Source organism: Zingiber officinale, chromosome 4A, assembly GCF_018446385.1.
Source record: "Zingiber officinale cultivar Zhangliang chromosome 4A, Zo_v1.1, whole genome shotgun sequence".
NCBI classification, from domain to species: Eukaryota; Viridiplantae; Streptophyta; class Magnoliopsida; order Zingiberales; family Zingiberaceae; genus Zingiber; species Zingiber officinale.
Window position 1 is genome coordinate 120366808 of NC_055992.1, and position 14034 is coordinate 120380841.

Here is a 14034-nt window from a genome sequence, read left to right on the forward strand (position 1 = left end):
TAAGTTAAAACTTATTCCACCAATAGAGTAGTGTAGCACTTGTACATTTGAACTATTGAATAAATACATAGAACAATAATTAGAAAGTAAAAAACTGCAAGAATGATCATCTGTACAGAGATTTTCTAAGACCAGTCTACAAGATTTTTCTCTCCATGATGTTCTTAGTTCCTGGTGGAATGGTAGAGCTCCATGTAGTCCAGTGCAGGCCGATTCCAGGACCAGTCTTGCTCCATCACACGCTTGCATAACGAGTAGAACCACTCCCGAGCATTGGACCAAGCAGGGAAGGCTCTGGAAAATCCCATTATAAGATCAAATAATTTGCTTGTCAGTTGCTTGATCTAACGGTTTATATCTTTTGGAATGAAAGTCGAAATAAGCTATCAGTACAAATTAAACGACAAATGTATACTTTCTAAATTAGAGATTGTTATAGCAGGTGGCACAATATTGGAATAATGGTGTACAAATCAAACAAAATGTTGGTATAATGTGAGTTGTGTACCTAATTACTTGGCAAACAAAATTGACAACGCAGGCCCTACTTAGCATGTTGAGTTTACAGTATTGTTATCATCTAAACAGTTTAATATTTATTTCAAGTTAGATGGAAATTTATTTTAATTTTTTCTGATCCCCCAAAATGGAATTTATCTGTCTTTCAAAAAGAAAAGAACCTCAAGTATATACCAATCAAATTTCTGGTTTAAGAATAACCAACGTAAAATGAAGAAGCCCATTAATGCAAGTAATAAACATGCCTGTTGAGGGCAGAGTCCATGCCACCGGCATCAGTTCCTTCAAAGCTGAATCCATTTGGTTCAAGGCCTTGTGCTTGAGCTCTTTCTTTATCATTGTCAACGTCGAATACAGTATCATAAAGTCCTGTAGAAGACAACAGCTTTAAGAACAATATTTCAAGAAAATAAACTCAAATCCTTATAAAAAATAAAGAGTAGAAAATCCATAGAAACTATTGGCAAGCAATTTACATGGTCATACTTTATATATAAACCATTCTGCTTCTATTTGGAGATTCCAATCAATAAAAGAAACTATGATCTACAACACTATCTATAAGTTCTATAGATGAAACCTCCTTGTGCATTAAATGATCAAGTATTTCCATGAAGTTGTGCAAGGGTTAAAGGCAAACACTAACATGGGCACTAGATCAATTTTTACCTACACTATTACTCTATATAGAATTTTGTACCTTAATATTGTCGTTTTAACGAAATTTAATAACTGAGAGACATTAAGAAAACTCACCTCCTGTTTTACGAACTATAGGAACAGAGCCATATCTCATAGCAATAAGTTGGGTCAATCCACAGGGTTCAAAAATAGATGGAACAAGAATAAAGTCTGCACCAGCATAAATCTGAAGGACAATGGATTAGAAAACATCTTATATCAAAATGAGAGGCCACCTTCCATGAGAAGTAGCATCTTACCAGATGTGAAAGAGGTTCATCATACGTCAAGCAAAAGCGTGCACGATCAGCATGTGAATTGTGCAATTGATTTCCCAAGTTAACAAAATCATTCTGAATACGAGGATCTGGAGCTGAACCAAGAAGAACAACCTGCAACAAGGTCATTAAGTTTATGAAACGGTACAAAAGAATTACCCAAAATACAGTAATATAAAGTGCGGTGATACAGAAATGATGAGATGAAATAATTGGATGCAAAAACATTGCTTTAGAAAGCAAAGAAAACCCTGCCTGTCCATTTTGTTCAAGTGTACGCCAAACAGCATGTTTGATCAGGTGAATTCCCTTCTGAACTGTTAAGCGGGTAATAATACCTACTAAAGGAAGGTCTGATCTCTTCAATCCTAGTCTTTGTTGCAATGCATCTTTAGCAGCCCTCTTACCTTCCATCACATTTTCTGATGTGTACGACACCTAAAATTCCATGAAACAAACAAAGATATCGATTTAACAGAAAATAGTTTTTAACATCAATTATTACTTAAAAACATTTTAATAAAAAGCAAATGCTTCAGTATACTTTAACCAATAAGCACCACAAGACAACGACTCTCAGCCCAGGTGGAAATTAAAGATGTAACCATGTCCTAAATTAGTTTATATATATATATAGTTTTGTTTGCATCTGCATATACATAACTCTAAGCATGTCCTCAGTCAAAATATTGCAACCCAAATAAGAAGGAAATTGTGCATATAGAAAGATAAATGCCAAAATTGTACCAGAAGACATTGAAAGAGTCAAAGATGTTACCGGGATGAACTGATCATTGCATGGGTCCCAGATATCTGGATCAATTCCATTTACAATACCATGGAACTTGCCGAGATGAGGAGATATTGCAGAATTTCCAGAAATCTCTCTAGAATATGTTTGGGATACCTGCATTGAAGACATAAGAAAAGAATAAGTTGCAGCAAAAGCTTGTCTTATTCTATTCAAAGTAGAACTCAAAAAACTAGTACAATTAAGGAAGATATCTGACTGTTTAAACATGAATCTACAAATTAAATCAAAATATGAAACATAATGCTCAAAGAGCATAGTTTCATTTTAATGAATATTTTACACAATATAACACCAAGATTCAACTGCTTGAGTGCTTGTGGTGTTCAGACCATCTAATCTAATAGGCATGAATCCACAATGCAATATATTATCTGAATTAATGTGGGCGTGAATATCTTTGATCAGTCCCACATTGCTTGTGGGGTTATGCATAGAATAAAATATAAAGTAGATTTTAGTCGTACTTGAGTTTGAGGTCCACCCTTTTGAGGGCATAGGTAAGGTTGTTTCTGGATAAAGTAATGACAATTTCAGTAATATTGACTACTATTTATCATGATAGACTTGAAAACCACTTCCCCAATGTGAAAAGTATTCCAAAGAACAGAAACATCAATTGATGAACAATCAGATTGCAACAAAGATCTAGTAAGACAAAAACATAAAAATGAAAAAGAAATTAATAAGACTTTTTTCTGAATAGCAAGTGAAAAGGAAACTATATATGAAGCATAAAAAAAATATTGTACACAATTTAAAAACTATAGGAAAAAGAACAGCTATCATAATTACAAAAATAGTAATATTTCAAGAAAGCTAGATACTGACAGTGGTAGCCTTATCAGCAAACATCATTGCTCTGGCAATGTTCTGTATCCCAAACTCAAGATTATGAATTGTAAAAACTACTCGAGAATTACTCAGTCCGTTGTGAATGTAGTGTTCTTTAAATAACCATGCTACAGGAGCACTGGACCAATCATGGCAATGCAAAATATCCTGCCCAGAAACAAAAAAAGTTTAAGATTTGTAAAAATAATAAAAATAACATTCTGCACATCATATAATATAGGCTATGATTAATTTGAGGATAAAAGAAGCATGCTTGAGAGATAAACTTGTAACACACTCATCAAAAAAAAATTCTTATATATTTGATATAGTAAGTGTACTGGTCCAAAGAAACTCAGAATGTAAACTATCCTTTGCTGTTTCTATAGAAAATTTTATGCAGAGCGTATTTCTCTGATGGAAGATCAGTACAACATGGATATATCACAGTAGCATTTCACAGGAAGGAGTCTTATCCCTGTTGAGAGAGATTAGATTCATTGCTGAAATGACTTGAATTCACCCCAATGGGATAGCAAGTCCGCACCAATCAAGTGTTTTGATTTTCTCATCAAAGCTGCAATATTTTTGCAAGCTATATTGGGGAAAGGGATATAAGTAAGCGCACTTCCTCAAAAAAGAGTGTTTACTTGAAACTGACTGTAATTATGTCATCTTAACAAAGTCAGTATTTGCGATGTCTATTTGACTCGCTGAAAATCAAGTGCACTTTTTTATAGCAACAGTATGCTATTGCATGTAATTGAAGTCCTTAATTCCATGATGCTTATCATAGATACTTTGATTTGAAGACAGTTTTATTAGAGAATGTGCTTAACATAGATACTTTGATTTGAAAACAGAAAGTGAATTTCTATGCAAACATGATCTAGAAGTGTCTAGAGAGCATTTTGACTTTCACTCAATTGCCTAAGAATATCTTTCCAGTTTCAAATGAGGTGATAGTAATAATTGGCTGTCAGGACAATTCATCCATCATTTACAAGAAGCAACAGCAGTTTATGTAACTGCTGTTTGATTGGTAAAGCCATTAACTTGTATTTGATCCTTCATGAAACCAGGAATTATTTCCTCATTATTTCCCCAGAGAATCTCTTGTGATGATATCTTTGCACATGAGGAAGCATTAGAGAGCACTTTTAAGGTTTGGTGCAGTGCGGTCAACATAGACAGACAATTGACTTTGTTGGTTGCTCAATCCCTTTGTGAAGTTGATCTATAGGTGAGGGCTTTTGTTGTTGTCAGAAACAAGTTTCACATTCTATAAAATCGCAGTTAGACCTGTTATGTTATATGGAGTTGAATGTTGGGCCATGACTCGAGCACATGAGAAGAAGATGAGAGTTGCAGAGATGAGGATGTTAAGGTGGATGTGTGGACATATGAAGATGGACAAAATAAGAAATGAGAGCATTAGAGAGAAAGTCGGAGTTGCATCTATTGAGGAAAAATTCCGAGAGACACGTTTAAGATGGTACGGACATGTACTTAGACGACCAATAAATGCTCCAGTTAGGCGATGTGAAACTATGATAAATATGCATATCAAACGAGGAAGAGGAAGGCCAAAAAGGATTTGGTTAGCAACAATAAAACAAGATAAAATTTATTTAAATATAGATGATGATATAATAGGAGATAGAGCTCAATGGCGTAAAAGGATTCATACAGCCGACCCCAACTAGTGGGAAAAGGCTTGGTTGTTGTTGTTGTAGAAACAAGTTTCACATATGGTGGAAATATGAATGCATATGAGGCACTTAAGGGAGGGTAGAAGCATGGAGGATGATATTTGCTTAGTGGCATGTGTTCAACAACTTAATAAAGCAGATGTGCGTGAGAGGAAAGTGAAAGATGCGATCACAGTCTAGCTTCTAATGAGGTATTGAATGTATTATAGCAACTTACATCAGAAACAGATGCAAATCCATTAAGCTACTTTTAGTGTAACCATCATTTCAGGTACGATATTTATGGCAAACTCCATATAGTGTAACCATTATTTCTCTTCTAAAAGGTTTTTTTACTTCAGCCAACTAAATGTTGTCTCTTATGTACGAATGCATCTATCACACAATTATGTGTTGAATTTAATACTAATAGGACTGTTTTCTCAGATAAAATGATCACACACAATTGATGGAAGTGCACAAGGATATTACTCCCAAAAGAATACAAGTGAAGAAAGTATGCCATCAGTTTAACTCACAGGTTGAAATCCACTTTGAAGGAGAAACTCCAGGGCAGCATGACAAAAGAAACCGAATCTGTTCCCATCATCATTTCTACCATATATGCACCCCACCGAGAACATCCTGCATAATATTGTAATATAATGACCTATAACCAACCACATTATCAAATGTGAATGTATTACAAATATAATAAAAGAATACAACACTCCACATTATGAGCCGATAATAATGCATCCAAGAAATAGTACATTCAAGCCAGATCTATCTGGTAAAGTCAACAGTTGCAGTTAAAAATGAGCTGGTTAGATTAAATCAATGACCTGATCTAACACTTAATTCCTTGACCACAATTCCACAATCTCAGATCACAATGGAATCTATGTCACCCTAACAAAGAAATTACAAGCTAAACTAATGTAGGGGAAACTAGGAATGCTGATTGATGAATCAATCACAGGCTATGTTAGATCAAGATGCTTGATCCTTTGTCTATAACATGAAGCATGAATATTTTTAGTTCTAATTTTTCCAATAATCAGGATTTTGCAATACTATTGCATTTAAGTCTGTCCCCCTAGCATAGGCAGATCAGCCTCAGAATAGAATCAGTCGTTGCTCAGATTGACCATTCAATAGCTCAAATTCATAACCAGCTTGTTCTAGGCCATGAAGACCAAATGTGTAAGCTGAATGATAAGATACTTCTCCAATATTTGATATTATGTTGCTAGCTAGCCAATTCCCAAGCTCTCCCATCACTCCCCCACCAAATGGGAAAAAATAACTTGAAGTTTCCACTGCTCAAATCATCATGTTCAGAATAGCCATGTGAATGAACAAACACTATTAAGAGGAAAGAATTACTACATACCCATTTTGTGGCTCTAAAAAATATACAGAAAGGCCCTCAACCTTGCCGAACATAACTTTTATTTCTGTCCCACCCCAAGAAAAGGTGCTGTGGTAATGGAAGTCTTTCACCTGAATCATTACAAAAATGTCAAAGAAATTCAGGGATCTCAAAAAGAAAGCTATGATTACTACAGCTCATTGGCTGAAAAAACAAGTGAGCAAGTCTGACAAAATAAAAATCCAAACTTAAAAGTCATGAGGCCAATGCAAAATGAAACAAAACAAGAAAAGATTGTCTTAGCGATAGAGAATGTGTGAGAAATGTCCTTTACCAAACAAGGGCACAGGAAAACTGTTGAAGCATGTAAATAAGTGATGTATTTATCAACAAAACCTTGTCTGACAGAATATGAACTAGAACTGGACATTATTAACCTGAGAGCAGTTCGTATATTTATTTACAAAAAATCTATATAAATTTATAATATTTAAAAAACACAACAGAAGAAAGAAAGCTCTATGGATAACACCAGGATGCCAGATCAGTTTATAAACTGTATTGGCATAAGAAACTTTCCCTGAGAAAGCACTTTTCTTCCATGTATATTTTCTGGTTTCGACCATGTTCTTAGAATTTACTTTACCTAGTGTACGATATACAAGAACAAAGACCTACTGTCTTCCCCATGTTATTTCAAAGACAATTATTCCCAAATTGCCAATTGAAATTTAAACCTTCATAATCAACTTTTGTTAAACGAGTTCCATTTAGAATAAATCAATAGCATATCAAAAGTTAAAACTATTTTCCACTTGTAAAAGAACAAAATACACACAACCTACAAGAAACACACATACGACTGCCATTCATTAGTATCTGTATTTATTGGTAGAATTCTATAGCAAATGAAATTGATATTTATATAGATCACTCAGATGGAATCAACATAATCGAAAGGATGAGATGGAAAATAGCAAGATGATCTTACATTGTTAAGATTCATACAATTATAATTTGGAAGAATAACATCAACTTTATGGCCCAAATCTTGAACTGCCCGAGAAAGACTAGTAACAACATCCCCAAGACCACCAACCTGCAAAAGGATAGCATAGGTATGTAATTGACCATCAAGTATTAAAGAAAATAACCAAAAAATATTTAAGTTTACACATCCTCACTTTATCATAATCCAATAAACTGATAGAAACAAAAACAAACATTCATCGGGGGGTCATTTAAATGGTGAAATAGAAAACAAAGGTCACTCAAAATTGGACTCGGAATTGTGCAAATCATCTTCTCATTTAAGCCATTGTGACAATTAGCACTAGATGTGTTGGAAAATGTCGCTACAGACACCACTGGCCTTACAAGCCACCTATTAAGGTTGATTCTAGACTATGAACTAGACTTTAAATCTTAGCAGGACACAGGACGTCAATCCTTGAACAGGGAAGATTGTGACACTTTAGTCTCATGCAGTAAGTTGTAGCCAATAAAGAAGCTTTATTAGTTTAGATGATCCATTATTAAGCTAGACGTAAGCATTTTCCATCTGTGGTTGAGTCTAACAAGTTGATATGTTAGTTCTCTCATCTATGTCGGTCCTAATAAAACAGGTTTAAGTTTTTAGCATATTATAACAATAAGCTTCACAAAAAGCATGTCTAATAAGAGCATGACAATATAGAATTAGTATTAAGGTGAAAAAATCAGATTCAGTATTAATTAGCAGGAGTATATGAAACATTTAAAGCATGACAAACAAATTCCATAAATTTGATTAAAGTTTATCTGATTGCACAAGTTGCCGACATTGATATTCATACACGAGCACTTAGCTTCCCAAATTATATTCACAACCTAGATATAAGGCAACAATCATTCAGCAAGTGACCTTACCTTCGCAATAGGTGCCATCTCAACAGAAATATGGACAATGTGCATAGGTGGTTCCTTTGCAATGCTTCCCGTGACAGGTATATGATAATCCATCTTATTTCTGTTATCATAGAGTCCGCCATCTTCCTTCTCCGAGAAAACAAAATCCATCATATAGGCATCAATAGGGACCTTAACTGCAAAAATAAACAAAGAAAATTTAAAATTCAGAAATTGTTGACCATCAAACTTTAACATAAATATTTACTATAAATCCACATTAGCGTACCATAGCATAGTAGTCTAGAAATGAAGCAATTTAATGACTTGAAATGCATCAAAAGACTTGCACCTATAGGCTCTTTAATATAAACACTCAATGGACAATCTAAGATGGACTAGGTCAAGGCAAAACAATAACAAAAAAACAAGGGAAAACCTGATCAGATCCATTCCACAAGCATACCAACATTCCATGAGATGAACAGTATAACTATTGGTTGGATACAAGGAAACAGTTAAAAGGTTTTTTAAGCACACCAATCATAAGAAAATTTATATTATAGATAAAGATCTACACATCAAGCAAACAGTACCAAAAAATGACAAATTTGAATAGAACTAAACTTTATTCAACAAGCCAAGATAAGAATTTCATTCAACATGGATAAGAATGCATCAGTGCTTAAAAGCAGGATTTCCTATTTCTTGTGTTAGCAGAAAGATGCACACTAAAGTAAACATCAAATAGTATCAATACTAAAGAACATTGAGAAAGAATCCCTTAATACTTTAAGAGTATATTTGATAGCATATTGACATCAAGAACAAAAAATAGTCAAAAAGAAAAGGAAACTAAGAAATTCTGACTTGAAAAATCTAACCAGTTATTTTATGGTGTGAACCATTCTCTGCCAGAACCATTTTTTGAGGTGGTAGAGGTCCTTTAGGGTGACTCCAACGGTTGAATGAACACCTAAACCAAACTTCAGGCTTTCCATTTAGGACAGTATTAGATGGATTATAAAAAATGGAGACCATTTTTCCAGCTTGCACATCAACTGGTTCAGTATACACTATATGCTTTTGAGACAACAAAAACATTTTCATTGTCCTTTCCTTTGTTTCAGCTTTCACGCGCTCAATTTTTTCAGCCTGCGAAAATAAACATGATTCCGATTAAACAAAAAAAAAAAGAATCTGAACACAGGAAAATTTCTTTGTTTGCTCAGGTATCAAATATAATATTGAATTAGTTACAAGATAATACACGATCTTTTTACAAAGAGCCTCTACCTTTTTTCTTCTGTCTTCTTGAAGCTTTCTGAAGATTCGTTGCTCTTCTTCAACCCAGAAAAGTTCATCAGGCATGCCCTTTGGTACAGTAGCATGAAAGTCATTAAGGTTGTTGTTGTCATAACAAACTGCCTTTCCTGGTGGTCCATTGGCAAAAACCCAATCCAGAACCACTGCTTGATCAGGCACAACAACTGTGAAATGAAATAATTATTAAGAATAGTGGCATGAACAGTATGTTAATGTTCTACTAAGCAATGAGGACAAAAGGTTAAGGTGTAAGCAAAAACTAAATTATGTTTTGTCAGAAAATATTTAACTATTATTGCTTATAGTCGTCAACAACATATGAATTGTCAAGCAACCAAATGACAAACACACCAAAATGAATACAACCAACCATAGACTAGCTTGTGTCAGAATCTTAAGAGCTAATCTCCAAATTGAGAACAATTTAAGATATATTATATGTCTGAGTGAAGGTGCTTCATGTTTTTTAGGACATAAGTGCTTGAAATCCAGAGATTACACATTTTGACCAATTTAAAATAGCCTCCTTTAACCTTGAATCTGTGTATGAATTGAAGGATTGAGCTTGCACAAAAATACTGCATTTTTTTTTTAAAAAAAACAACAATTTCTAAAACACCACTGATGGCAGAATTTTCCATGATAAAGACAGAAATGATAGTTTCAAGAATTGTTTGATCCATGTTTGAAGAATAATGCATATGCCAGGAAAACAAGGTTCATCAAATGTTGTTTTTTCAACACACATACAAAACCAAATGTAATTAAGATGTGCAAACAAAGTACACAGAGTGACTGGCTCTGATAACTATTGTAGCTTAGAGATCTGAAAAGTGAAAAGCAGTGTTCACTTCACATGAAGTCTTGGTCAATCATGCACAATGTGTAGAAAATGGAAGACCTAAATCAACTGATATTGTCTAAAGAATCAGGAAGAATGTCACAGGTAGCAAAAATAAACTGTCACAAACATATGGATTAATGCAGCAGACCTATTAAAAGACGGACAGGATTTATCTGAATTAGGGTCAAGAATAATTGGGGCTCTAACAAGGTTCATCAAATTCGAATGTGAAATTAGAGAAGACAAGATATCAACAATATCTAAACGGAAGCTTGATCAGCACCATGATAATGCTTATCCAGAAAAGGAAGTGCCTAGTTGCATGATTAAAAAGAGTCCAAGAAGACTGAATATCCAGGTTGAAAAAAAATGCTAAAGTAACCACACATACCATCAACACACCACCAATCACCATCAACTTTCTCAGAACGGGAAAGTTCCCTGACAATAGACAGTCCTTCACTCCAGTTGTTGTGACCTCCATGAACCCAAATCTCTGAAGCATGGGCAAGTGGGTGTGAACTTCTGTTATAATACAGTTTAATCCTGTCACCACCTTCAAATAAACTAGGCTCCATTTGCCATACATGGTGAGCTGATTGTGAAGCCAATTTCATTACATGATGCAATCCCTGCCTTCTTTTCTCTACTTGTGTCTTTGCTTGTAATCTGTCAGACTCAATTGCAGCTTTTTCTGCTTCCCTCTGGCGCTGCTCTTCTGCCAGCCTTTTCTTTTCATTTTCCTCGGCAGCAAGTCTTTCAAGCTCCTTCTTCTTTTCTTCAAGCAAGAATTCTTCAAATTTAGTTTCATCCATATCACCTTCTACAGATATAGAGAAATCTTTATAATCATTATTCTCATATACATCGGCACCATTGAAAAATACAAAATCCACTCTATATGCCTCCTTAGGCACATAGAGTTCACAAGCCCACCAATCTCCTATAAGATTGGTTTTCTGCAATTTCTCTGTAAAAAATTTCCATTTCCAACCATTGTAAGCACCCTTGATTAAAATTTCAGTTTCAGTTGCCAATACAGATAAATTTTGGTTCAAGAAAATTTTGATAACTTGGTCTGGAGTCACCACTTCTGGAGTCACAAATATTTTATTACCTCTTGAGAAGTTTTCATTAGCAAGATCCTCCAATTGTTTTCTTTGTTTGAGTGCATCAAATTCTTCTCTATGTTTGAGTAATGAGTCCCCAAAATCAGTGTCATCTTTATCAAAATTATTTTCACGGTTACTGGGTTTTTCCTCCTGTTGATCAGCTATTGATGTCTTTTCTGATATCGATATTCCGCCTATCTGATCATTACCAAGGGCCACATGCCTTTCCACTTCATTGAACTGGCCATTCTTTTCCCCATTTTCTATTATTTTGTCACTATGATCAACTTTGACATACAGAGTTCCCAGACCTTGTCCATGTTCTTCATTGCCAGACAGCACTGTAGGTACATCACATTCAGTATCAATTGTAGCAGTAAAAGGGATGCCTGAGAAATTTTTATCAGCCACTTGTGAATCCCTAGTAAATATTTTATCGGTTAGGGTACTGCTAGGAGTATGCGATGGTTCTTTGTCTTCGGTGTCATTTTGATCTCTTTTTTGAGTGCTCGTTCCTACCAATGGTCTAGCTATAGGAGCAAATCCTCTTGGAGTAGAAGAAGCCTTTGTCTTTGGGATCAAGATCCTTTTGGGGTGCCTTTTAGAATAGTCTGCACAATGCAAATCAAAACCTGAAGAATGTATCCGGATTATGGATAAAATATTTGATTTCAAATGATAAGTGAATTATTTACCTGAACTTGCCAGCGCACAAGGTATAAATTTGATTCTAACTTCTTGATACCTTAGTGATGACTGTGGAGAGTACATGAACAAAATAAAAAAAAATGAATTCTTTTTTTCACACTATTAGGATTTTAGCTAATCATATGTGATCATCTTATTGAAACAACAGTGTACAATACAATAACTCATACCACCCAGAAGAAGAAAAAAAGTTAGTAGCATTGGTATTTCAAATTGGCGTACTTCTCGTTTGGAACTGCAATCTAGTTTACGATCAAAATAAATTCCAAAATCGGCCAAACTATATAAGAAAAAAAAAACTTCGAAATAAATCACAAGTAAAAGAACATCGAAAAGGATATATCTGATGAATAAAGAACACACGAAAAACCATATTTTTCTGGGAAAAAAACTCAATTCAGCGAATGTGTAACCAACCTAATAATTGTCACCGAGGATGGCATTATTACCAATACTCAAATTCGGCAACTACCGAAAACAAACAGATCACTCCTACTCAATAAATCAAACCCCAAAGACAGCACCTTTCGGACTCAGCAATGAAAGCAAACCTTATTAAAACCCAAACCGCACTGAGAACTAAGAGATAGAAGGAAAAAAAAAACACGAAAGCAGGAAACTTACGCGGGAGAAAAGCCCGAGAACCGGCATCACCCTGACCCGGGTGTTCGCCGAGGTCGTTCTCCGGCAAGATAGCGCCCACTGCGGCTGTAGAGACATCGCCATTTTCGCCGTTCCAAGATCGCCTACGCTTCCTATTTGCGAATTCCAGAATCCAGATGAACGCAGAGCAGCCTCGGCGCCGTGTTTATAAAGGATTTACAATCCCAGAGGGCTTTAAGCCGGTAGTAGAGGGCTCAATCAAAGCTGACGAATTCAAAAATGAATTAAATGAACAAATAAAGAGGGAGAATTTTTCCGAATTTTGGATTTGGAGATTCGAGGGCAGAGAATTAGCTGGTGGGTTTTCGAATTATCGCCGACGTGATCGAAGAAGAAGTCCCCGCGAGCGGACAACCTGGGAGAGGCTTTTGCAGCCGTCAAACATTTGCAAAACGACCCAGAATATTATTTAAATCATTAATTTGCCGGTATTTTTTTCTGCGGGAATATTTCAAATCAGCGCATATGGAAAAAGCCAAGAGGTCTTTTGGGCGAGACAGGTGGCGTCGATCGAACGGGCAACGAGGGAAGCTCGTGACCCGCCTCCATCTTAATAATTTAATCGGCAATTTATCAAATCATGCACCTAGATATATTAATTGACCAAAAAACATATACTATTTTGGTATTTACTAAAGGACGCACTTTTTCAAGTGCACTTCCCTTTTTATCCTTCTGACCAATCAAACTTTTTTCTTGTCGTTTTTTTTTTCTCCCTCCTCTCTTTCCTATCTCCTCTTTCATCAACGACATTTAAAATTTAGTTAATTTTTTGATAACATTTTAATACATTTAGATAAGCTAAAATAAACTATGAATAGCAAATTTGAACTCCTTGCAACATCAGGAATCTACAGGAACTAAAATGGATATAATCTGAGGTCTCTAGGTCCATCAGTGGGTTTCGATCAAAACCCACTGATGGACCTAGAGAGCTCCGATTGCACCCATTTCAATTTCTATGGATTCCTGGTGTTGCAAGGAGTTCAAATTTGCTATTCATTATTTATTTTGACTTTTAGAATGTGTTAAAATATAAGAAGAAAGAATCAGCAAAAAAAATTTATATCAGGCCCACGTTGGGCCTGATATGAATCATATCAGGCCCAACGTGGGCCTGATATGATTCATTTTAGGCCTAACGTGGAGCTTTTTTGCTGATTCTTTCTTCTTTATTTTAACATCTTCTAAAAGTCAAAATAAACAATGGATAGCAAATTTGAACTCCTTGCAACATCAGGAATCTACAGGAACTGAAATGGGTGTAATCTGAGGTCTCTAGGTCCAGAGCTCCGATTGCACCCA

General features: G+C 35.2%; 1 protein-coding gene across 1 annotated transcript; it reads right to left on the reverse strand.

The window, feature by feature from the left end:
- Positions 1-13102, reverse strand: LOC121970805 (starch synthase 3, chloroplastic/amyloplastic-like). The gene is made up of 16 exons (XM_042521771.1): positions 12691-13102; positions 12054-12114; positions 10638-11969; positions 9373-9566; positions 8961-9231; positions 8098-8273; positions 7181-7288; positions 6211-6320; positions 5354-5459; positions 3121-3291; positions 2257-2385; positions 1734-1916; positions 1461-1592; positions 1276-1387; positions 765-888; positions 1-294 (listed from the first exon to the last, which is right to left on the reverse strand). The coding sequence occupies exons 1-16, from the start codon at positions 12790-12792 to the stop codon at positions 165-167; spliced, it is 3441 nt and encodes a 1146-aa protein (XP_042377705.1). The 5' UTR covers positions 12793-13102; the 3' UTR covers positions 1-164.
- Between the last annotated feature and the right edge of the window lie 932 nt (positions 13103-14034).

What these genes read in the sequence shown, in the direction of transcription:
- LOC121970805 (XM_042521771.1), bottom strand. Translation starts at nt 12,792, where the DNA reads ATGGCGATGTCTCTACAGCCGCAGTGGGCGCTATCTTGCCGGAGAACG. An exon ending in TTTTTAGAGCCACAAAATGG is followed by an intron (nt 5,460 to 6,210) that starts GTATGTAGTAAT and finishes AATATTATGCAG; the next exon opens with GATGTTCTCGGTGGGGTGCA. An exon ending in ATGGACTCTGCCCTCAACAG is followed by an intron (nt 295 to 764) that starts GCATGTTTATTA and finishes GGGATTTTCCAG; the next exon opens with AGCCTTCCCTGCTTGGTCCA.